Source organism: Microtus ochrogaster, chromosome 15, assembly GCF_000317375.1.
Source record: "Microtus ochrogaster isolate Prairie Vole_2 chromosome 15, MicOch1.0, whole genome shotgun sequence".
Taxonomy (NCBI): domain Eukaryota; kingdom Metazoa; phylum Chordata; class Mammalia; order Rodentia; family Cricetidae; genus Microtus; species Microtus ochrogaster.
This window is the reverse complement of record NC_022017.1, coordinates 5074096-5098866: the sequence shown is the minus strand read 5'-3', so window position 1 is coordinate 5098866 and position 24771 is coordinate 5074096. Positions and strand designations below refer to the sequence as shown.

Below are 24771 nucleotides of genomic sequence, written 5' to 3'. Positions count from 1 at the left end.
AGATTTTATGGGTGCAGTGTTAAGGAGTATTAGTTCAAGGTGTGTGACTGTTGTGTACGCTGCATTTGTTTAACTCTGTGAAGCTGTGCTACTCTGCCTGCCTAGAACGCCTGATGGTCTAATAAAGAGATGAACCGACAATAGCGAGGCGGGAGCAAGGATAAGCAAGGCTGGCAGACAGAGAGGATAAATAGAAGGAGAAAGAAGAAAGAGGAGGAGCAAGAGAGCAAGAAGAGGAGGACACTGAGGACGGTCACAGTTAACCACAGAGTAAGAAGGAAAGTAAGATGTACATAAGTAAGAAAGATAAAAGCCCAGAGGGGAAAGGTAGACAGGATAATCTAAGAAAAGCGGGCAAGGGCTGGAGAGATGGCTCAGAGGTTAAGAGCATTGCCTGCTCTTCCAAAGGTCCTAAGTTCAATTCCCAGCAACCACATGGTGGCTCACAACCATCTGTAATAGGGTCTGGTGCTCTCTTCTGGCATACCGACAGAATATTGTATACATAATAAATAAATAAATAAATAAATAAATAAATAAATAAATAAGAAAGAAAGAAAGAAAGAAAGAAAGAAAGAAAGAAAGAAAGAAAGAAAGAAAGAAAGAAAGCGGGCAAGAATCAAGCCACGTTAAGGCCAGGCATTTATAAGTAAGAAAAAGCCTCTGTGTGTGTGGTTTACTCGGGAGCTGGGTGGTGGGCCCCCCAAAAAGCCAAAAGAGTAAAAGATGACAAAACAGTACAGCTTCTGACATTACCAGAAGACACACTCTCTCCGCGAACTCCTGGCTCCTCTGGCTCTCACCCTGTTTCGTCCCCTCCCCTGCAGCTGTCCCTGAGCCTGTGAATGTGAGAGTGTGAGTGTGAGTGTGAGTGTGTGAGTGTGAGAGTGTGAGTGTGAGAGTATGTGTGAGTGTGAGAGAGTGTGTGAGTGTGTGAGAGTGTGTGAGTGTGAGAGTGTGTGAGTGTGTGAGAGTGAGTGTGAGAGTGAGTGTGAGAGTGAGTGTGAGAGTGTGTGAGTGTGTGTGTGAGAGAAAGAGAGAAGAGAGAGTGTGAGTGTGAGTGAGGGTGAGGCTGGAATGGTCTGCTCTTTTGGATATACGGCAGAGACAATGTGGGGTCAGATGTTAACTCTGTAATTACCTTTTTTTCTGGGAGAGAGGGTGTTGAGACAGGATCACATATATCAATCAGAGAGAGATTTTGAACCCCTGGTCTTCCTGGCTCCACTTACCAGTTCTGCAATTGCAGTTGTGTGCGGCCATATCAGCTTGTGGTTATCTTCTTTGGTTTTGCTTGAGAATCTATGAAGTCCTGACTGCTCTCTCTGTAGACCAGGCTGGCCTTAAACTCACAGAGCTCTGCCCACCTCTGCCTCCCGAATGCTGGGATTAAAGGAGTGTGCCACCATGGCTGACTGTGATTCTCTTTTAAAAGATACAACGTCCACTTAAAAACGCTTTATAATGCGTGCATGCATGCGCATGTGTGTAGACGTAAAATGTGAGGTCGGAGGACAACTCGCAGGAGTCAGGTGTCTTCTTCCCTGTGTGGCTCCTGCAGACTGACCTCAGTTTTCAGGCAAGCACGCTGGCTGCTGAGCCGTCACCCAGCATTCACTTCTAATTGAATTACGGAATTCATGCACTAAGCAGCGGGGCGATACTTGAGAGTAAACATTAGTCAATCTTTTCCTCTCTTCTCTCTTTGCTGCTGTTGATCTTGGTTTGTTTGTTTGTTCATTTGTCTTCTGGTGCTGATCTTACGCAGGTTCTCACAAGTGCTGGGCAAATCCTCACCACTCAGCCTCATCCTGGCGTTTTCAGGCCTTATCAGGCGGTGGGCCTCTGCCTCACACACTAAATGTTGTGTGCTGCAAGCCCCTCCCCCAGCAATCTGTCAGACTTCTTCCATGGTGGATGGCCAAAGCCTAGACCAGTACCTGGCACATGGCTCGTGCTCAGGAAACATTTGCTGCATGGCTAAGTAAACACAATGAACTGTCTCACTGTTCTAAAGCCACAAGAAAACAGCCGTCTGTCAACTGGCCACAGAGCAAATGAGCCAACGTTATGGCCGGAGGTGATGGGCCAACGTTGTGGCCCGAGGTGGGTGGTTAGACAGTGTAAAGGACTTCCCAGAGCCACACAGCCTTCAACCCTTGCTAAGACCTTGGAAGGCCTGTGTGGTTTCAGGCCCCACAGCCAGGCAGGCCTCCATGCCTTCTCTCACTGAAGAAAACAATGGTGGGGACAGAAGCTGCCTAAGGTCAGTGTTCAGGCCCATGCAAGCCTAGCGGCAGCACCAGACACCCCCAAAGGCCTCACATTACTATGGGGGACAGCAGAGGTCCCAGCTTGAACTAGGAGGGAATGCAGATGGAGTGCGCAGGTCAGAGGCTAGCACTAAGCTGCTGCAAAATGAACAGAGCTGGGCCTGGCGCTAGGTGACCCTTATGGGAGCCAGCACGAGAAAGGGGTGGGGCAAATGGATGGGGAGTGGCCCACAAACAGGGATCACTATCGTGGCTGAGGTCTTCTCATGGCATTCCCAAAGTCACAGAGTTGTGGGGTCAGAGCCTATCCTGGGTGAGGACAAGAATGTAGCAAGTGTCCAGGTCTCTAAGGTGTGGGGACAGAAGCTGCCTGACTAAGTAGAGGAAGGCTTCCTGGAGGGTTCAGGGTGGGGTGGGGTGAGATCCAGGAAGAACTAGGTTTGAATTATAGCTACTTCCTAGCTGCCTGACCTTGGGCAAACATGTGTTCATTCTATAAACATTTTTCCAGCATCCGTCCCAGGCCAATCACGTGCAAAGCATTAGGACAGCAAAGGTACGTTAGACACGGCTTCTGTGCTGAGAGCTTGAAGCTCATTTGCCAAAGCATACGCTCTATCCCTGCTACGGGATGTGAGACAAGGGATGTGGCGGTAGGGGTGGGACAAGAGGAGGTGGCTGCCAGATGCTCCTTCAGTTCCCTGGTCCCTAATCCAGATACACTGTCTTGCTGCACCTTATAATTGAGAGGACAGGGAGAGCGGAGCTTAGGGCTGGTTGCTAAGGAAGAAGGAACAGGCTGGGGCAGAAGCTGGGGGGGGGGGGTGACACTAGGAAGGTAAAGGTTGTGGTGACAGGCCAGAGATGGGGGAGGGAGGGTCTGGGAGGGAGAGGAGCTAATAGGATACCCAACCAGGAAGCCCGCAGCCGGCACAGGAAGTCAGGATTCTGTGAGCCGAGAATAAATAGGTCCAGGCGACCTTTGTATACAAGGTCACTGGGCGCTGCTTGTTGCCAGCTCCTGTTTGGTGATGGCTCTGGTGCATCCTGGCTGGCATTCAAGGTTCCCCTCTTTCCCTGGAGGTGAGCACACCAGACTTCCTAGGCCAGCTGGTGGTGCAAGCAGGCCTTCCCAGGTCCTAAAAGGTAGAAACAGCAGCAGCCTTCAAGACGCCCTCAGCCCCACCCCCCGCTGGGCCTCCAGTCTGGCCGGCTTCCCCCAGCTGCAGTGGGTGAGGAGGACAAAAGGATAAGGAAGAGTTTGGAGCTGCCATGCACCCAACTGCCCTCCTATCAGAGGCCCCATTGGCCTGTGACCTATGCCCCCTCCCATTGCTGGGGCTGTCCCCCACCCCCGCTCATCCTGCTGAGACCCCCCTGAGTAAGTAGGAACTCATCTCCCCCCAAGACAGTTGTGAGGACATCTCCCTGCCCCCAGCCCATTTTCACATTCAGTCCTTGTCACATCCACCAAAGCTCAAATACACTCCGGTACTCCCCATCCAGCCCACGCTCCAAGAACCAGCTCTTCTGGAATCAGTTCCAGTAGCTCCTTCACAGAGGGTGGGGTGGCGGTCAGAGCCAGGGTGGGCCTGAGGAAGTGGTCCCACAACAAACATTCATTGAGCAGCTAGAACATGCAGAGAGTGTGAGAGGTGCTGGGGGTGCGATTGGGAACAAACCAGAAACAGTCTCCATGTTCCTGAGCTTCACAGTCAGAGAAGTCAGGGCCCACCGGGTCAGCATCAGCACTAAGAGTAAGAAACACAGACTCAAGAGCTGGGAAATGGAGCTGAGGGTCTCCCCAGGGAGACACACATTCTCATGGGAAATGTCCAGCAGTGCCTCTCAAACTGACAACGGGGAATGGATCACAAAATCATTTTGTCTTTGATTTGATTTCCCTTTTGGGAAACAAGAATTCAAAGCATCACACTTAGGAATGTTTTCTGAAATCCTAGTTTTATCTATCTTTCTAACCATCCTTCACTCATCTCACCATTTGAGATAATATTTGTGGGTTAGAATAGTAAATGTTCTTCTTAGCACAGGGCTCAATCCAGAGGGTTGGATGTCAGGACCTGGGTGTGGACCATGAGGATGACACACGGGCCATGAACACTCAGAAGGATTTAGAAATGAAGAGGACAGAGGGGACTTAGGGCCCAAGGCTCTGAGGACGCTGGGAAGCCATGAAGGTGAGGTGAAAGTCCAACCTCGGTGACTTATCCCCCACCTCTCATCTCCCCAAATGGGCAGGACAGAGGCCACAGGACTCTGTCACCTCTGGGCCTGCATCCTTTCCTGTCACAGGCAAGAACAGGGAAAGCAGCCTGGGGTGACAGCTCATGGCTGCCCTCCCCCTCACCAGATCTGTGCCATAGTCGTGAACTCTGCTGTGGGAAATGGGGCGACTGAGGCACAGCACTTGAGGACTTAGGATGCAGCTCGGATGTTCCCAAGCCTTCAAGGAGATTGAGAACTGTTTAGAATAACTTTGATATATATCAAATATTGCTTGGAATATTTTGTTTTGAGACAGAGTCTCATTGTATGCATTGATTTGAATAAGAACGATCCCCATAGGCTCCTATATTTGAATAACGCTTTGTCACCAGAGAGTGGAGCTCTCTGATAGGATTAGAAGGATTAGGAGGAATATGGCTTCGTTGGAGGAGGTGTGGCCTTTTTTGGAGGAAGCGTGTCATTGGGGGTGGGCTTTGAGCTTTAAAAGCCCCATGCCAGGCCCAGACTCTCTTTCTGCAGTCTGTGGATCAGTATGTAGCTCTCAGTTACTGTTCCAGAGCGATATTTGCCACAGTGTTCCTACCATGATGGGAACATCACAAGCCCCCCGATCAAACACTTGCCCTTTTGAGTTGTGTGGTTCATGGGGTCTCTTCACAGCAACAGAACTAGGACACTTTGTAGCTCTGGCTGGCCTGAAATTCAGTATGTAGACCAGGCTGGCCTTGAACTCACAGAGACCATCTGCCTCTGCTTCCTGAGTGCTGGGATTAAAAGTGTGTGCTGCCACATCAGCAGGGCAGGGAGAAGCATACCAGTTTCCTTTCAAGCTACGAGCAAAGGACACACTAACAATGATATTATTAGGGACCTCTAGCTCTCCTTTTTTGTCTTAATTTTGTTTGTTTGTTTATATTTATTTTTGGTTTTTCGAGACAGGGCTTCTCTGTAGCTTTAGAGCCTGCCCTGAAACTAGCTCTTGTAGACCAGGCTGGCCTGGTACTCACAGAGATCCGCCTGCCTCTGCCTCCCAAGTGCTGGGATTAAAGGCGTGAGCCACCACCATCACCAGGATGGTTTTGTTTATTTTTTAAACAGGATGTTACCATGTAGCTCCAGCTGGCCTGGAACTCGATATGTAGAACAGGCTGGCCTCAAACTCACAGCTATTGTTCTACCTCGGCCGACTGAACGTTGGGATTAAAGGTGTGTGCTACCAAAGCCAGGCCATCTTGACTATTCTGAGGGATGGAATGAGGTTCACTTTCACAGAAACAAAACCTCCCTTGAGGGATGAAAGGATGGCTCCATGGTTAGGATACATAGGATCCCTTGCAGAGGATGCATGCACAGCTCCCAGCTTATTCACAGGGCGGCTTATGACTCCTGGAACTCCAGTTCCTGGGACTCTGAGGGCGCCTGCATGCATGTGCACATACCAACACATACATCATACACCACATACACAACAGTGTATAATAAAAAAAACTTCCAAAGTCTTTTGTTTATTTTATATATATGGATGAAGGTTTTTGCTGCATGTGTGTCTATGTACCACATGCATGCATACTGCCTGAAGAGAGACAGGAAAGGGCATTGCCCCCTAGAACTGGAGGTACATGGTGTGAGCTGCCATGTGGGTGCTGAGAATTGAACCTGAGTCCTCTAAGAGAGCAGCCTGTGCTCTTATCTGCTGAGTTATCTTTCCAGTCCCAATAATTATTTATTTTAAAGGCAGGATCATCTCTGTAGCTCTGGTTGTCTTGAAACTCTCTATGTAGACCAGACTGGCCACCAACTCAGAGATCTGCCTGCCTCTGCCTCCCGAGTGCTAAGATTAAAGGCATATGCCACTAAGCTTAGTAATAAATCTTTTTTTAAGCCCCCTAGTGGGCTGGAGAGATGGCTCATAGTGCCAGCTGCTCTCCCAGAGGACCTGGATTACAGTCCCAGCACCTATATGGCGGCTCACAGCCATCTATAAACTCCAGCTCCAGGAGACCCAATGCTTTCTTCTGACATGCTCAAGCACCAAGCACACATCTGGTGCACATACATACGTGCAAACAAAACACTCAAATAATAAGATAAAATAAATAAATCTAAAAAAAAAACCTAAAAAGCTCTTTGAAATCTCATTACTGAGGCTCCTATTCTGCCTTCCCACTTACTAGTTTTGTTATCTCAAGAAAGCTACCTAACCTCTCTTTGTCACATTTTCCCATCTTTAAAAATGGAGGTAACCTTTGGCTCATAGGATGTCTGAGGATGAGAGATGGTGTCTTACTCAGTGTTCTATGGCTGCAAAGAGACACCTTGAAAATAGCAACTCTTAAAAAGGAAAGCATTTAATTGGGGCTGACTTAGGGTTTCAGAGGTTTGGTCCATTATCATGGCAGGAAGCATGACGGCATGCAGGCAGACAAGGGTGCAGGAGACGCAGCAGAGAGTCTACACCTGGATCAGCAGGCAGCAGGAAGAGAGAGTGATTGTGGGTCTGGCTTGAGCACTGAAACCTCTAAGCCTGCCCCCAATGACACACTTTCTCCAACAAGGTCACAACTGCTCTAGCAAGGCCACATCTTCTAATTATGCCACTCCCCATGGGCCTATGGGGGGGGCATTTTCATTCAAACCACCACAGAGAGCTAATACTTTTAAGAGTTCCCAGAACACATGACAGTGTGAGAATTAAACACATATAATGCAGTAGCTTCTGTATCCATCAATCCTGTGGTGTGCCTTATTTTTTCATTATCTTCCTCACCATTATGGCATGTGATGACCTCTGGGAGTAGCTGTCATTGCCGGTGCGACTATAGACTTGGCCTGGTAAGCTCCCAAGAGGCTTCTCTTTGCTACTTAGGTTAGTCACCACTGAAAACGCCTTCACACCGGGAGAGCAGCACTTGCTTGTAATCCCAGCACTCGGGAGACTGAGGCAGGAAGATCATAAATTTGAGGTCAGCCTGAGCTCCGTAATGAGACTCTGTCTCAAATGATAAAATACGTCTTCAAAATGCTACAGTACAGATCACTCGGATTACATCTGAGTCCATTCCACAGGAGGGGATTCATGCTTGGCGCTGTAAACCTGTTCAGAAGCCCAAGGCTGGTGAGGTCATAGGCGCTGGTGGGAAAGGGGAGACCAACTACTTCAGCCGTTTTGCTAAATGGACTTGGTGTGTTAAACTGCATTCTAAACACTTCTATTCATAGTCATAGATCCTTGGTCAAAGAAGTTTCTTTATGCAGTGGGCAGTGGTGAATGCAGAGACTCATAACTCATCAAAATGTGGAAAAGAAGTAACTGTGGCATGCTCAGTGGGCCATCTGATCTATGGCTTTCCCTCCAAGGCTCAGGCAACAGCCAGAGGATGGGAAAGAACTCTATGAAACACCATCTTCTGGTCCTGACATGGCTACAGCACCCGTGAACTCACAGCGGGGGAGGTTGCCTGCAGAAGACCAGTACGAGACAGAGCTCCATCAAGAATAAGGGTGGAGCTCATGACGCTGCACCCCAAGGAGCCACAAGTACCTAATGGTTGCTGGGGAAACGGAAGTCATATTTCTCAGGTGTGTAGCCATTGGTAGGCTGCCCACGCCCAAGTGGATGATCTGACGCCCGTGTTCATACAACCCTAAAGGCAGTGGGTCACAAACAAGAACTTAGCAAGCTGTTTAGAGGTGGGCTTTGGAAGTGAGGGAGGGATAAATGAAGATAATTGTGAATGAATCAATAAGTAAATTCGCACAGTGGTTCAGCGTTAAGCAAAGTCACTGAGCACTCAGGAAGCTGCAGAAACACATGAGCAAGAACTCGGTCTTAATGAGTCAAGAATGAGCATAAAGCAACAACCATAAATGTTCATGGCTACAAACAGAAGATCCCACCAGGAGATGAAGCTGTGCCATGTGGTTTATTTCCGAGGAAAGAACAAAGTCATCGCTTCTCACACGTGAGGTGAGCCATCCCTGCAACAGTGCTCAGAGCAGCGTCCATCCAAGGGCTGGAAGGAGTGGGTGGACCAGACCTCAGGCCAGCAAGACAGCTCAGGGGTAAAGGTGCTTCCTGCCCACCCTGAAGAAAAGTCATGGTTGGAAGGGAGAACCTGCTCCCACAGGTTACCCTCCGATGCCCATATGTGCACCATAACACACGCGCCACTCCCAACACACTAAATACGTAACTGTTTTAAATTCTTCTGAAGAGACAGTAAGACATCACTGCTTCCGGTGGCAGAGAAGCTGCCTGTGTTTGGGGCCAGTGGGCTTGGGCAGAAGAATCGGACTCTGGGGCCAGCCTTGGATACATTGTTGCTGTTGTTGTTTGGGTTTTGTTTTGTTCTTTTGGTTTTCAGCCTTGATTACGTGAGACTTCAAAAGCAAGAAGCAAATGAGGGGAGGATGAGAAGAAGCAAAGAGAGCATCTTCTCCCAGCCAAACTGAACCAGGAACATTAAACTTGAATGAGAGGCCATCTTGGAACTTCTTCGCTACTCACAGTGATTCTGGCTTGAGGAATGGATTTCTAAGGAAAGAAAAGGCCCCTCCAGTGAGTGAAAAGGACCGGAGCTGGAGAGAAAGCAGTGTTTAGTGCTCTGGGCTTAAGAGCAGTCTTGGTCATTGTTGTATTGCATTCTGCTTAACCATCAGAAATCCTTTTCAAGGCTGTGAGGTACCTACTCGCTCACCCAAGACAGTACATTTCCCAAACTCTACTGAGCAGGCACTCACTCCCTAGACCTCCCATGGTTCAGTGGGTGGCTGGACAGAGGGATCAAGGCTTCTTCAGTGTCTCCCACTCATGTCCCTGTTTGTCTGAGAAAGTTTTCTGCAACCCCAGGTATGTAGGTGTATAAAACAGGCACAAACTCAAACACTTAATAATAAGAAATTATAAAGAAATTTACTTTTAAAATATTCTTTGATATACATGTAATTTTACATTTGTTTGTTTGGTTTGGTTTTGGTTCCTTTGATACAGGGTTTCTCTTTGTAGTCCTGGAACTCGCTCTGTAAACCAGGCTGGCTTAGAACTCATAGAGATCTGTCTGCCTCTGCCTCCTAAATTCTGGGATTAAAGGTGAGTGCCACCTGGAAATTTTACCATTTATTAAAGAAAGAAGCAAATTTGCATACTGAGATAAATGTGCTCATTTAGCTTACATACAGAATTAAATTGTGGCTATTTGATACTGCAAGATGTACATCTTCAATGTTTTCTAGAAGTACTTACTATTCAGATTTTATAATGGTCAATATGAGGACATTGGTTCATATAAATATGTGGGACAAAACCAGTGGCTTTAGTGTAAGTTCAAAAATCATTGGAAACTCTGTTCTCATAACAAGTCAAAATCCATTCAGCAATTTTTCATGGAAGTCAGCAACACAAATAGCAACTTTATTATCTTTTATCTATTTGTGCACATGTGGGTTGTTTGTTTGTTTTGTTTTTTGGAACAGAGTCTCATGTAGCTCAGCCTAACTTTGAACTTGTTCTTTAGCCTAGGCTGGTCTTGAACTCCTGGTTCTCCTGCCTGTCTTCCAAGTACTGGAATTACAGATATGTGATACCATGTCCAGCTAAACAGCATAGTTTTTTTTCTTTTTGAGTGTGTGTGTACATGGTATGTGGTTTGTGTGGTATGTGTATGTGTGTCTGTGCACATGCAGTCACATGTGTGTAGAGTTCTGAGACTGACATTGGATACCTTCTTGATTTCTCTCTACTTTATTAGGTAGGTCTTTCCATGAACCCAGAGCTCACCAATTTGGCCACTCTAGCAAGTTGGCTTGCCCTGAGGAACCCTTTCTCAATCTCCCGGTATGGGGATTACAGGCAGGCTACCATGCTCTTCTGGTTGTGAAGATTCGAACATGTATGACAAGCACTTACCCACTGAGCCATCTCCTCGGCCCACGAAAAGCAATTTTCTAAACTCAAACATTCTAACATGATATAATCTACAGGTATTCAAAAATAATACATGCAGCCAGGCGGTAGTGGCGCACGCCTTTAATCCCAGCACTCGGGAGGCAGAGGCAGGTGGATCTTGTGAGTTCGAGGCCAGCCTGGTCTACAAGAGCTAGTTCCAGGACAGGCACCAAAGCTACAGAGAAACCTTGTCTCAAAAAAACCAAAAAAAAAAAAAAAAAAAAAAAAAGATATATGCAGAAAAACGATGGTAGGAAAATACTAAAGTCTTTTTTCTCATAATTAAATCATTAATTTCTATAAATAAGCACAGAAGACTGAATATGTACAGTAAAAACACTGCAATTCACAACACAACAATCTCAGATCTCACCAAGGTGCTGCAAGCAAGGTTTTGCTGGCCTTGGGAGGTGTACCACCCACATGTGCACAGGAAGTACATGAGCTGTGCACGAGTGTGCAACCGAGCCGCCGCAAACACTGATTCACTAGACTTAGGGTTTTGAATTAAGTTTTTGGTTGCTGCACGTTCAGAAACCTTTTACTGTGGCCAAATTGTCATGATGCCCTCATTCAGTTCTGGGAACTGCAATTTAGGAAGCTGGAGGGGCCAGACAAAAACAAAAACAAAAGAAGCAAAAACAAACTGTGGCCTCAGGGAGTATTGCTGCACCCGAGGCCGCAAGGGAGGCTGGGCTTGGGGTAGGAACCCTCTTCCTCCCTGGCAGGAAGAAAGGCCTAGCACAATGCCAGGGCATGAGTCCGGTTATGACTGCCCTCCCCCTCCTCCATGGCTTGGGTCCAAACCAGAATATTCTGAAGCTTCCTGGAAGTCCCAATCTCTGTGGGCTTCATGTTCTGGTCTGTAAAATGAGACCCACACATACCCATGGTCTGCCTGATCCTATCCTTGGTGTTTTGTTTGTTATTTCAGTGCAATGGAACCCAGGGCTTCACCTGTGCTCTTCCGCTGAGCCACACCCTTAGCCCCATGAAAATATGGAGGTATAGCAAAAAACGCTCAAATCTGTGGTGAGGTTTCATGGACCATGCAGAAGCCGATGGCATCGTAGACATCTATTCTGGGTCTGTTGTGACACTAGGCTGGTCACAGGCAGTGAACCAATGAACGCTGCCCTCATGATCACAAGAAAAGGTATAGACCAGAAAGGGTGTGTGGCCCACTGAAGGTCCCACAGCCAATGGTCAAGGTCAGTTTGGAGCCACTGTCACAACTTCAGCTCAACTTCAGCTTTCCAGGGACCCCGGAGATAGGCAGGGACTGAAGGTGTAGAGGGAGACAGTACATACAAGATAGTATTTTACTTCAAGATGCAGTCAAGATAGTCTGGTCCCTGGGAGGGGTCCTCCACCCTTTTTGTGTGCCAAGTCTGGGTATGCTATAGCTAAAGGAGGAAACTGAGTCATGGGTACCCTTCTCAAAATACGGCTCTACCACCCTCACCTCTGACTTTCTCTGGAGAGCCTTGAATTGGAGGGCGGGACTCCTGAGCAGCGAGCACCTGGGGACCAGACACCTTGTGCAAGCACTGCCTGAGGCCCAAGCCTTGTGGGCTCCCTATTCCCCTGGAGCTTGCCTGCGTTAGCATCGGTCTTGGTTTCTCCCCCTCGTTCTCATCTTCCTCCCGAACGGCAGGAATTGCAATCATGTGTGTGGTGTGTGCATGTGTGCAATGTATGTGGACACCTGTTTGCTGTGCACTTGTACATTCTGCAAACAGATGTGCGGGAAACATCACTGCCACCATCATCCAGGTGAGGAGACAGGCTCAGAGCAGGTGTCGGAAGTGGAGGGCGTCATGGAAAGCTGTCTACACTAGGTTCTAGTCCCAGCTCAGTCCCCAATCCTCGGGGACACCTTGGATAAGTAACCAGCCCTCCCTTGGCCTCAGTTTCCCCCTTTAACCACAGCATAAAGTCTCCACTCTATACTCATCAGTCTCTCCCAAACTTCTGTTCCTCGGACTACTGCTGGCCAGGAGGTCTAGAAGGCCATCATCTGAATGCATTGAGCCCTCCTACCTTTGAGTCTCCAGAGAAGGAAGAGGCGTGGGGTAGGCCCATCTTCTAGGCCTGTGACAGTAGGGCGGCCTTGCCTGGACACCAAGACTAGAGGGTCACTAGCAGGCACTGGGGTTTCCTTGAGCTTATAGGACTGACTATGCCACACACATGCTACAGAAATGCCTTCTTCCTGTGGCAAGGGGGGCTCTGAGCTGACGGGTGTTATCTGGAATCTGTTGCAGCTGCAGAGACTCTGAATTTGGGTACCTGTTTGCCTCAAAATGCAAACAGTGATGAGCAATGGCTGACAAAACCCGAGTTCTTCCTGAGAGCCCGGCACTGTATCCATGCAAATCTCTATCCCGTGAGATAGTTTTATTATCTCATTTATAGAGACAGGCCAGAAATGTCACATCTCAGAGACAGGAGTGGGCTCTGCTGAACAGAAGCCCTCATTTTCCCCAGCTGACCCTAGTGACTGCACCATGCGGGGCGGCCAGGATCCCAGAGCCACTGAGCTGGGGGCAATGGGAGTTGCTCTCTGGCTGGGGTTTTGGGCTGAAGGTAAAGAATAATGACTTACGGGTGATTGACTGCGAGAAAGCCAGTCCTAGGCCTTTTGCCTTGGAAACTTGTCACAGGCCATCCGGTTGTTTTCCATCCCTTTCCAGAAGGAAGACCGTCCAGTCCGCTCTGACAGTTCCTCACAGTTGGTTTTGGATGAGGCACTGCCCCTTCCTTGACCAGTCAGTCAGTGAGAAAGCCATTGGACACGGTCTTCTCTACAGGAACTGGTGCTGGTGGTTGCCACTGTGGAGGCAGGGGAGGCCCTGCGGCAGCTCCCTGGGGTAGCTGAGGGAACAAACACGGAAAACAGGGGACGTCAATCCTTATCTGGAGTTCATTAATGAGAACATTAGTCGGCTGTGGAAGCCAAGATGGTAAGATAGGACATTGGGTGGGCAGGGGCAGGGCTGGGGGCAAGGCCACCATGGGAGAACATGGTATTGGCAGACACACCTCCTCTATCCCACGTGCCCAAATCCAGGATAGAAAGGTCCTATAAATGCCCAAGGTCCAGCCTCCACAGAGGTCCAGAGAAAGAGAAGAGAGAAAGAGAGAGAGGGGCAAGGAAAAGCCACTCCCGTGGCCCAGACCCCTGGCCAGGGCTCAGAAGGCTGGGCAGCATGTGGGAACTCCGATCCATAGCTTTCTCCCGGGCCGTGTTGGCTGAATTCCTGGCCACGCTCCTTTTCGTTTTCTTTGGCCTTGGCTCAGCCCTCCAGTGGGCCAGCTCCCCGCCGTCTGTGCTTCAGATCGCTGTGGCCTTTGGCCTGGGCATTGGCACCTTGGTTCAAGCTCTGGGCCATGTCAGCGGGGCCCACATCAACCCTGCTGTGACTGTGGCCTGCCTAGTGGGCTGCCATGTCTCGTTCCTTCGTGCTGCCTTCTATGTGGCTGCCCAGCTGCTGGGGGCTGTGGTCGGGGCTGCGATACTCCATGAGATTACTCCAGTAGAAATCCGCGGAGACCTGGCTGTCAATGCTGTGAGTAGCCTGAAGCTCTGCCCCTTCTGGGAGGGGCGGACACTGAGAATCCTGGGGCTGGATGAGAGGTGTGGACAAGCCGAGTGGGGAAACAGAGAGCTAGGCTAGGAACACAGCTACATCAGGAGAGCCGAGGAGAGAGCCAGAGTCACCAGGAGCAGAATCCTGTTGGCCACCTGGGGGCCTTGCACCCAGTCCTACCAAGGGAGAGCATGCTCGGGTTTCTGTTGAACTCCAGAGGAGGCCTAGGGTGGAGTGCAGCCAGACACAGCACCCTAGAACAGATAAGCAGCCCCTTGGGGCCTCGGGAAGTTCCAAGTGTGCTTGCAGAGATCTAGAGAGGAAGGGATGACATCTCTCCACAGCACTGACTGTGTAAGGACTAGTTAGTTCCTCACGAGCCAAACACTGACAGCTCCATAAGGGAGGGTGGGCTTGGTGGGTAGGGTGTGCTAAACCCTCAAACCCTGATTCAGCTGCAAAACCCATAATCTCTCCCTCAACCAATTGTCCTAAATAATACCATCTGGGCTTTGTCTCGCGAACAAAGAAACAGACTTGGGAAGGTGGAGTGAACATTCTAGAGTTTGCTCATGCCAGAATTACCAGAACCCGACAGAAGCCTGCAGCTTGCCAAGCAATGGTGCCTTCGCGCCATGGTGGTACGCAGTGTCCGGGACACTTTGAGAGGAGAAAATGGAGCCGTGGTCCTTCTTCTCGCCAATCTGTGCAGGCCTAGGAATCCAGGGACCCTTCAGCACGACTAGACCCCTACCCCAAACCAGGAAAGCAAGAACCTCTCAGGCCCCCTTCTCTGTTCGCCACTTACTTGTTCCCTCGGCCCTGCACACACTCGCCTCATCTGAAGGAGTGGCTTTCCTTATGAGAGGGACGGAAAACACCCTTCTTCAGACTGGAGAATACAGCGAGGCTAGGGAGGCTGAAGCGAGGGATGGATCTATTGCTATTAGAAATTAGATGGGTTTTACAACAGGCAGATATCCAGAGTCAAAGAAGAACTTCCTGAGAGCACACCTCAGGCTTTTTCTAGCAGGAAGACACTGGGGAAACTAAGACCGTGGGGAGCAACCAACCCTTGTCCACCAAATCTCCCAGCCTACCCAGCAGTCACCATCAAAGGCTGTTCGTCTGCATTGACCCCATCTTGCGAGGTGGCGGGAAGCCTGCCTGTCTGGAATAAGGCAGCATAGTGCCCATTTGTCCTGAGGCTGGTGAGAGACCAGTGGCCACCCGAGCTGCTCATGTTCTCTGAGGATGACACCAAGAGTCAGCTTGGACCACAGAAGTTGCCCTCGACGCAGATCTGCCCTTTGCCAGGTCACATACTAGTTTATCCTTGGTACAGCGTTGTGAGTTCAGTTCTGAGGTCTCCCGATCCTGTAGTTTTAACCCGGTATTCAGTAGGCCCAAATCATGGAGGCAGTAAACAGTGTCATCTAGAAATAGTCCAGGCTGTGTGACGTCAGAGCCACATCTCGAGCGCCCCCCTTGAACAGCCACTGCCAACAAGAGTGGGGTTAGAGGCTCGCCCTTGTCATCCTTGATCCTCCAGGATTGGTCTTATCCTTGTTGTACAGAATGGGACACTGAGACCAAAGCAAACAGTCCCCCAGCAAACAGAAGCCTCAGAAGCGGCAGTTCCAAGCCCTCTTTCCTGTCTCTAGGAGGCTGTAGCAGAGCAGAGCATGAGGCTAGACCCTAGAAAGACCTTGAAGTTGAGGCTAGGAGCTCGGGACCTAGAGAAGGAGTGTGGGGCTTAGGAATTGTCACCGGCCCTCCCTGTGGGTGCTCAACCCCAGAGGGCAGGGCGTGGGGCACAGGATGACAAACCCAGAGAGAAATCAGCACTGGGTGTGGCCAGGTTATGAAACGGCCTCTTAATTCAACCCCAAGTTCTCTTCTTTCCCACAGCAGGAGCCGCACTGACCATGAGCACCCCACCTTCAGTATCTAGAGCCCCCGCCCCGCCCCCCAACCACCCACCCTCCACCCTGCCTCCACAGGATTTGCAGGAAGCAGCCCTGGGGACAGAATTCTGAATGCAATGGGGAGAGGTGAAGGCAGAGGTGACTCACCAGACTATACGTTCTGTGACGGTGGGACCCCAGGAAGATTGATCCCCTCTGCATCCCATTGCATCGGGGTGACCTAGAGAAACAGACTGTTCTGTTACCAGTCCCAAAGCTTCCTTCTGCAATCAGACCCCTCCCCCAAATCTGAATCGTGATGTCTTTCCTCTCAAAGATCTCAGCCTCCATGCCTGTTAGGTTCTGGGATCCACCTGCCACCCTCAGGCTGTCCAGGGTCCCCGCCCTGCCTCGGGGCCAGGATCCAGAAGGGGTAGTGGTTGCAATTAAAGTGGAGGGGGCAGTTTTCTGGCTCTCACCCTAGGGCCTCCATGGAGCTAGGAGCAGGGGGACAGAAGAGGGGGCAGGCAGAGTGAGCAGCTCCCCTCCACTCACTCACTGCCCCCCTCCAGCTCCACAACAACGCAACAGCAGGCCAGGCGGTGACTGTGGAGCTCTTCCTGACCCTGCAGTTGGTGATCTGCATCTTTGCCTCCACGGACGAGCGGCGCGGTGACAACCTGGGCAGCCCTGCTCTCTCCATCGGTTTCTCTGTAACCCTGGGCCACCTCCTTGGAGTAAGTCATGGCTGCAGGTTCCAGCCACCCTGCAGGAACCAAAACATCCGCGTCCCCCAAAGAAACATCCACATGGGACATTGTAGAGATAGACGCATACAACTCCCCAGAGGGACAGTTTCCCAGAATGCCCAAGGGAGACACATAACCTGAGACTGGGGCTCCCAGGCACCCCAAAGGAATTAATTACTCTTTTTTTTTAAGTCTGGGTCTCACTATGTAGCCTCGGCTGGCCTGAAACTCACTCTGTAGACCAGGTTATCCTTGAACTCACTGAGATCCTCCTGCCTCTGCCTTCCGAGTGCTGGGATGAAAGGCGTGCACCATTCATGCTCTCTTTCATCATGGGTTCCCCTAAACTGAGTCCAAGCTTCCAAGCACTGGGAGGGGGTGGAGGTGAGGCTGCCCCACCCTGTTCTCAATCTCCTTTTTTCTCTACCCCCTCCCCCCATCCTCCCACTCCTCCCCCCCCGTCCTCCTGCTGCTCTACTTCACAGGCTGCTCCATGAACCCAGCACGCTCCCTGGCTCCGGCAGTCGTCACGGGCAAGTTTGATGACCACTGGGTAATGGCCAAAGCCCTGACTTCCCCATTCCTAGAAATCATCCCAGAGAGACACTAGGGGGCTATAAAAGATGGGGGGGGTGTGTGGAGGAGTGGACTTCTCAATCCCTCTCCACTTGTCCTGTGGCCCTGGGAAACATTTGTTTCACCCTTCAGAGCCTTGCCAAAGATTCTGTCTTCCCCTGTCCCTTGTTATCAAAGAAGATAACAGTCAGTATTTTATCGGTTTTCTTGGGGAAAATTAAGCGAGTTTATCTCCATAACATAGTGCCTGCATTCAGGACCCAGTAAATGATACTCATGCTTAACAGTTAGCTTGGTATGTGCTGGGCCCTTTGCTCAGAGCTTTGCAAACCTTGCCCGTTTAATTGCCCCATCTCTAAGAAGTGAACATTCTTGTAAGAAAAGAAACAGGTTCCGAGAAAGTGAGTTGTCTAAGTTCACACAAGTGGTAGAATCCGGACTCCCAGCCAGGCAGCAGGCTTAAGAATTTGCCCACTCACCCTCTACACTAACTAGTGGCCCTTGGCAGCTCATGCTGACGGTATCAGAGGCACCCGACGGCCGGTTCCTACGCAGCCTGGACAGCAGAGTGTACAGAGGGTTGGGGGGGGGGGGGCTGGGTGAGCCGTGCCAGAACCTCTCCTCTCACTCCGCACAGGTCTTCTGGATCGGACCCCTGGTGGGCGCTATCCTAGGCTCCCTCCTCTACAACTACCTGCTGTTCCCCTCGGCCAAGAGCCTGCAGGAACGCCTAGCGGTGCTCAAGGGCCTAGAGCCCGACACTGATTGGGAGGAGCGCGAGGTGCGGCGGCGGCAGTCGGTGGAGCTCCACTCCCCGCAGAGCCTGCCGCGTGGGAGCAAAGCCTGAGCGCCCCGCCCCGCACCATCCGTACCGCAGCGCAGTCAGCGACCGACCGCCCCTTCCCTCCCCCGGCGCACCGTCCGCCCCCGGTGCAGAGTGGCTGCTCCAGCTCCCGCAAGCGCGGTGAGCCTCAAGAAGGGGCTCTCCCAGGAACCTGGCAGCACCCCCACCCCGAAGTCTTGGCCCCAGCGACCATCCGGCTCACCTCTTTCAGGGAACCAGGAACTTGGGAAAACAAGCCAGTGGGGAGGGAAAGCAGGCGGGCGGGAGAAGGAGAGCTCTGGAGAGCCCGCACCTGGTGCAGGGGGAAACGTGGGTAGAGACCACCTTGGGGGCCTGTGGTTGGTATCTGGTTTTGTTCAGGTGTAAAAGTGCTCGTCCATCTCCGCGTTCTTCTCTCCTCACGTGCAGGTCTGCATGTGCCTGAATGTGACCCTGAATGGCCATGGTGATACAGGGCCGGGATTTCTCATTCCCGCTTTGGCCGCCCACTCTGGCACCTGCAATAAATCCACTTTCTCCGCTATGGAAGAGTCCTCCTAGCAAGTCAGGTCCAGGAAGGGGTGGGGAGCTGGTTTCCAACCTCATCCTCGACCCCCTGGGAAGACTCTACCAAATTAACAGTCCTCGACACAAAGACTTGCCAGGACTCATTGCTGGAAGGAGCCTGTCAACTAGAGAACAAGTCCCCTAGACATAACCTCTGGGGAAGGGAGGACTGGGTACCCAAGGACTCCTTTTCTACCCCAAGGGAGGGCTCTTCAACGGGAAGAGGGTGTTGCTTGACTCTCTTCCCCAGGGAGCCCCCCTCCCCCAAGATTAGTCTACCACTTGGGCAAAGAAAACAAAAGCCCTCCATCGGGCCGCAGCTTTTGTCCTGCGAGGGGAGATTTGCAATTAGATACTGCATGAAAGGAGACACTCGGTTTCGCAAGGGAGCCCGGGAGCCTGGCACACAGCACATGCCTATGGCTGGCAGGGCAAGGTGCTCAGGCATGCAACCACAGGCACCAAGCAACACCCCTCCGTCACTTGTTGCCCCTCCCCCGCAGGAATCTCCGTCCCCTCTTTCCTTTCCTCCCTCCCTGGCCTGTGCTCCACGCTGCCAGCTCCCACAGCCTGACGCTACTCTGTGGACCTTGCAGTCTGCGCTCTCCTGGATCAGAGGAAGGAAGTGACTGGAGCAGGCAGAGGCGGGTCCAGAATCTGGAACCCAGTCTTCTAAACCAGAGCAGGGCAACGGCTCAGATGAGATTAAACTGGGATTAAGTAAGACTATGCATAGAAAGACGCCCTGTGAACTGTGATTCCATTATTAGGCTCATTTTCATTATCGCCGCTTTCTCCAGGAGGGGAGGGCAGAAAAGCCAGACCTCTAGCTTTCTCTACTTCATGTAATTGGTAGTTAGAGCATACGGGAGCCCTGGGGCCCCAAGGTCCAGACAGAAGGGCCGCTTCCTGGTCCAGGCTCTGAGCTTTCCTCATTGCCTGCGTGCTGGCTGGCTTCCACCTTCTCCCTCAGCCACCCTTCCTCTCTCTGCAGCCACTAACTAATCCAAGGCTCACGCCTGACACCTCTTCTCCATGGTGTCACCCCACACTCTCAAGGCTTCTGACTGCATCTGTCCACAGCACCAACCTCACTCCAACACCCCATTGACGTGACCAGATCAAAACAAAATCTCTGTAGCTGTGACCTTTGTGTCTGCCTGACCAAACTTCTCATTGGAGGCAAGAAGAGGCTCATTGGACATGCACGCTGTGAGAAGGACCCTCCCATACCCCAACAACTGCTGACGGTGACTTGACCTCATGCCTTCCAAAGAGTGGCGTCAGTGACCTCAGGGGCTGCCTCTCGGTCATTGCCCTAAAAGCTCAAAGGATTTAGGAACCCCAAGCCCACTCTACTTACCCCAACACACCCCTCTTGAAGGTCAAGGATGTATCTGGACCACTTCCTGAGTCACATCCGCCCCAAGACTGAAGCCTAAATGATAGGAGCATCAGGGAATAAGAGTGACGCGTGTCTCTGTGTCCCAGCACCAGGGCTGGCCACTTCCTACGTCTTAACTCATCTAAGGAGACCTTCCATCAGTTCAGGAAGAATCACAGTCCCCAGCCATGTAAGGCTTTCCTGTTTCCACATAATCCCCTCAACATTCCAACCTGGTGAGACAGGCAGAGCAAATGCTCCTTTTCCCACTTGATTCTAGAACTGAGGCCCTAAAGGTTGGCCCAAAGACACACAGGTAATACACAGCAGAGCCAAGACTTGAACCCAGGCTGTCTTACACAAGATCCCGCATCTTTCCTCTGAGGCAAACCCCAATCTCTTCCTGAGAGACCCCGACTAAAACCAGAACACTCAGCCCAGTCCAAGTCTCCATCATGTAGTGGACAGATGGTCTTGAAGTGGGTGGTGAGTGGGTCAGAGGAAATGCCACAAGGACTCATGGGTGGTTTCTGCCCTTGAAGAGCACTCAGTCAAGAAGGTGGAGATCAGACACACCCAAACTAGACAGACACAGCACTGCATAGAGGCAGGTCCCCAAGCTGGGGACACACACAGCTCTGGACTGTCCCGGTGGCATCCTCCCCGTTTCCCATTTTGTGCAGAAAGACTTCATCCCTCCAAAAGTTGCTCTGATGTTTGTGTCTACAAGCTGTGTCCCTGAAGGTACACCACGCCCACAGGAAGAGTGTAAGCCCCTCGGAGGCAAGGCTTACTGTCTCTTCCTTTTGGTCTTGTCAACACGGTGTTCTGCATATAGGAAACAATAAATGCTCATTTGTCAATAAATGCTTCATCTCTCCCACAGCTTAAAAATGATCAATTCAGTCCACTTGCCGGAGACAGTCCCAGGTTCCTAACATTTCCACCCCAACCTTCTCCTTCCAGAGGTCCCTATATTAGGAGAGATGGGAGAAGGGCCTTTCTCTGAGAGATGTTAGCCCCTCGGCCACAGGTAGGAAGACACTCTTTCCAGATAAATAGGGAACACCCTTTGGAACAGGAAGGTCAGGACCTTGAGTGTGCAGGGCAAAGACAATTCTTATTATTACTTTTATTTTATCGTATGAACATGTTGCCTGCATATATGTCTGTGCACCATGTATGTGCTTGGTGCCCATGGAGGCCAGAATAGGTCATCCCTTGGACTGGGTTACAGACCATTGCAAGCTCTGGGAATCGAACCCAGGTTCTCTGGAAGAGCAGCTAATACTCTTAACCAGGGAACGATCTCTCCAGCCCCTATTCTAAAATATAGTACCTCTGACAGCAGTGGCAGGGACGGAATCCCAGCCTCGTTGTCACCCACAAGTACCTGAGTTCCCTTAATCTTAGTTCAAAACGGATCCTTGGCTCGAACACAGAAAAGAACTCCAGGAGACGCCAGCACAAAGTAGGGCTGGAGTTCATTAAAAGACACTTTTATTAGAAGAAAAACGTGGGCACCGGCTTCTCAGTGAAGACCGCCAGTGACATGTCTGAGTGCTAGCCATATAGGACACGTTGGTGACTCTCAACGGGGTGCCGAGAAACTGGTTTTCTTCAATAAGTGTGATTTCAGGGTGTCTCTGGAAGTGGCTCTGGGGAGGCCTTGGGTCTGAAAAAGTAAAACTGGAAGCTGCACAAGGAGGTTGGGATGTGCTGTTCTACTGTAAAGGGCGTTTCTGATAGGATTCCTAGAAAATTACAGGTTTAATTGTAACCTGGGAAGGAGAAAGCCTTAAGCAAATGTTAATTGCGTCGGGATTATTGACTAGTCTGAGTCCTCTCTCTATTGTAAAGGAGCTCCTGAGGTGTCCTGGGTGGGATCACAGTGAGATAAGAAAACCCCAGGAGACATCACGTCTCACAAGTCTTTTTTTTATTGTAAATGGCATCTTCCCTGAGAGGCTAGAAAACTGGGGGTTTGTGGCTGGGAAAGGAGAAAGCTTTAAGCAAAAGTTGCCAACTGTGTTGAAATTTTTGGTCCTCTGCTGGTAAGAGGCTCCATCCAGACTCTGGGGTAATAGGCTTCTTTCTCTTCCCATGTCTCCATAATTTTGCCAGAAACTCTCTCGCATCGTTTCTCCAGTAAGGGACCTGGTGACCCTGATGGTTAGAGAGATGAAAAGGCCTCAGACGCAATCCTTGGAAACAGAACCGGTTGCCCTTGGGGGGACCTTGACAGATGGGGCCTTCTTTGGTTACACCAAGGCCATTCCTTGTGACCACATCTGTGGTCTCTATCCCAGGCCACTGTGCCAGCCTGAGCAAGTGACTTCTGAGTTCTGGCCTTCTCACAAGGTTGCTTGGAATTAAATAATTAGCACAAAAGAGACAATTCCAGCTTATATTTTAATCCAGAAAATGGCAAGAACTAGTTCTTTTGTTTGTTTGTCTTTGAGATAGAGTCTCACTATGTAGTCTCTGGCTGATCTAGAACTTACTCTGTAGACCAGGCTGGCCTCGAACTCACAGAGATCTGCCTGCCTCTGCCTCCCAAAGACTGGAATGAAAGGTGTGAGCTACCATGCCTGACCCAAACTAACTTTTTTCCTCCCCAGCACTGGGAATTGAACTTAGGACCCCACACATGCTAGGCAATGGCTCTACCACTGAGCTGTCTTCCCAGCAAAAGCAAGTTCTTAGCCTTCCCGGTCCTTTAGTAAGGCTCTCATTCTCAGGCAGGAACGCCCTTTGATGGCCAGACTACCAGGAGCTCTGACTTCTGCCCACTCGGGGAAAATAGAATGTGAGACCTACAGATTCAGTAAGACAGTGCCTGGACAAAAAAGGTGAAGAAAAATAAAAAATTAATTTTTTAAAAAAGGAGAGCGGTGCCTAGGGAAGGCAAACTAAGAGCTACAGAGAGGGGGTGGGGTTGTCTGGCCTCCAGGTCTCTGAAGTGATTGTGGCCCTTCTCCAGTCTGAACCTCAAGCCCTAAAGAAAATCCTTATAGCAGCTGCCTTGCCCTGCTGGGGGCATAGCCTTGCAACTCTACAGAGAAAAGAACAGTCCACCTGACTGGAGCCGTTGGGGAGGAGTCGCTCAGCAGGAAATGCCAGGCAGAATGGGAAACAATAGCAGGGTTTCTTTGGACCCTGTTTTCTTTGGCCTCTTAGCTGCCACCTGGCCTAAAGTCCCTCCTCCAGGGTCTTGCTTTTCTGCAGGCGCCTCCTCTCACCCTCTGCTGGACATGCGTATCTTTTCTCTCTCCCGGCTGCACCTTAGGACGTAACTGCCCTGGGAGGTTTTTAAATGGATCATAGCATGAGATGTCTTTCCTGAACCTTGCTCTATGGCTGGCACAATGCAAAGTGCTCAAGCATGAATGGTGGAGGGCAGAGGGGGCCCTGAGGTGGGTCCCTGCCCTGTCCCCAAGCCCTGGAAAGCTCTCTGTCCTTCCACACATACCAAACCTGGCTGAGAGCAGCAGAGGAGGTCTGGAAGCCCAGAGGGGAAAGATAAGGGACAAGAGGGAGCAGGGAACTAGAAAAATGTGTCACCCAGTCCTAGAATGTGGAAGCACTTGATTGCGGTGGGAGTGGGGACCAGAAAGACAAACTGTATGAGAGTCAGACATAGGAAAATGAGATAGAGACAGGCAAAAACAAAGACCCACAGATTAAGAGACTAAGAATGGTGAACTAGAGAGTAGCCAGAAACAGTGATAGCCAGGCTGACTGTAAAAGGAAGGAAAAAGCAGAAACCAAAAGTCAGAGAAACAGGCAGAAAGAGGGTGACTTAGAAAACAAAAAGGGATAGAAATAAAGGAAACGGCAAAGAGACTGTGGGAGGGAGCAGAAATGAACAGGGGGTGGGGAGAGAGAGAGAGAGAGAGAGAGAGAGAGAGAGAGAGAGAGAGAGAAACCGAGACTGCCACGTTTGGAAGAAAGACCAACAAGGATTAGAAGCCGACTTGGAGAGCGACCAAAACTAAATGAGGGTTTAAATGGACCTAAAGAGTCTGGCTGAGGAGGAAGTGAGAAGGAAGCGGGGGTCTAAAGTGAGGGACTTCTTGGGTCAGAAACAAGAGAGGCCAAGACCCTTCACTCTGACCCCAGTCTCAGGGCCTCTTCCCTAAGCCCAAATCGCTCACCACCCCAGGGCTCCCAAGGGCTGCCATGGAGAATGTCTCCTAGAGTCTGCTGCCTAGAACCGACACTGCCACACGTGGCGTCGAGGATTGCCAAGCGCAGGGCAGGCTGGCACTGTGTTCCCTACCCAACGCCCCCGCTCCCGCCGGGCTGGACCGGGGAGAGGCCCACGATCGCCGGACCGCCCCCGACACGGGCGGATAGGGAGCTAAGAGGCGCTGTCCTCAGAGAGTCGCATCACTCTGGCCCGGCCGTGGGTGAAGCCGGGTCAGGATGCCCTGGTCGTGCGAGGAAAAGGAGGAGCTGGACCAAAAGCCCAAGGAGCAGAAAAGGGAAAGATTGTCAGCCGTCCCGGGCCGCGGGTGAAGGCCGACGAGAGGGACTTCCAGAGCTCTGTGCGACGGGAGGCAGCTGCCCAGGGAGCCCGGGCACGTACGTCGGTCAGGAGGGCGCGGGAGCAGCGTGGAGTGCACGATGCGCGCGACCCAGGCCGCCGGGCCGGTCTACACCGCCGCGTGGGTCACGTGGCCCGGGCGGGTCCGCCGCTGTGCGG

At 51.0% G+C, this 24771-nt stretch overlaps 1 protein-coding gene across 1 annotated transcript; it reads left to right on the top strand.

Moving 5' to 3' along the window:
- The first annotated feature begins 13676 nt into the window (after positions 1-13676).
- Aqp2 (aquaporin 2) lies at positions 13677-18136 on the top strand. Its single transcript, XM_005353912.1, has 4 exons — positions 13677-14036; positions 16537-16702; positions 17187-17266; positions 17927-18136. Exons 1-4 carry the CDS (start codon positions 13677-13679, stop codon positions 18134-18136), a joined length of 816 nt encoding a protein of 271 aa, XP_005353969.1.
- Positions 18137-24771: the final 6635 nt, after the last annotated feature.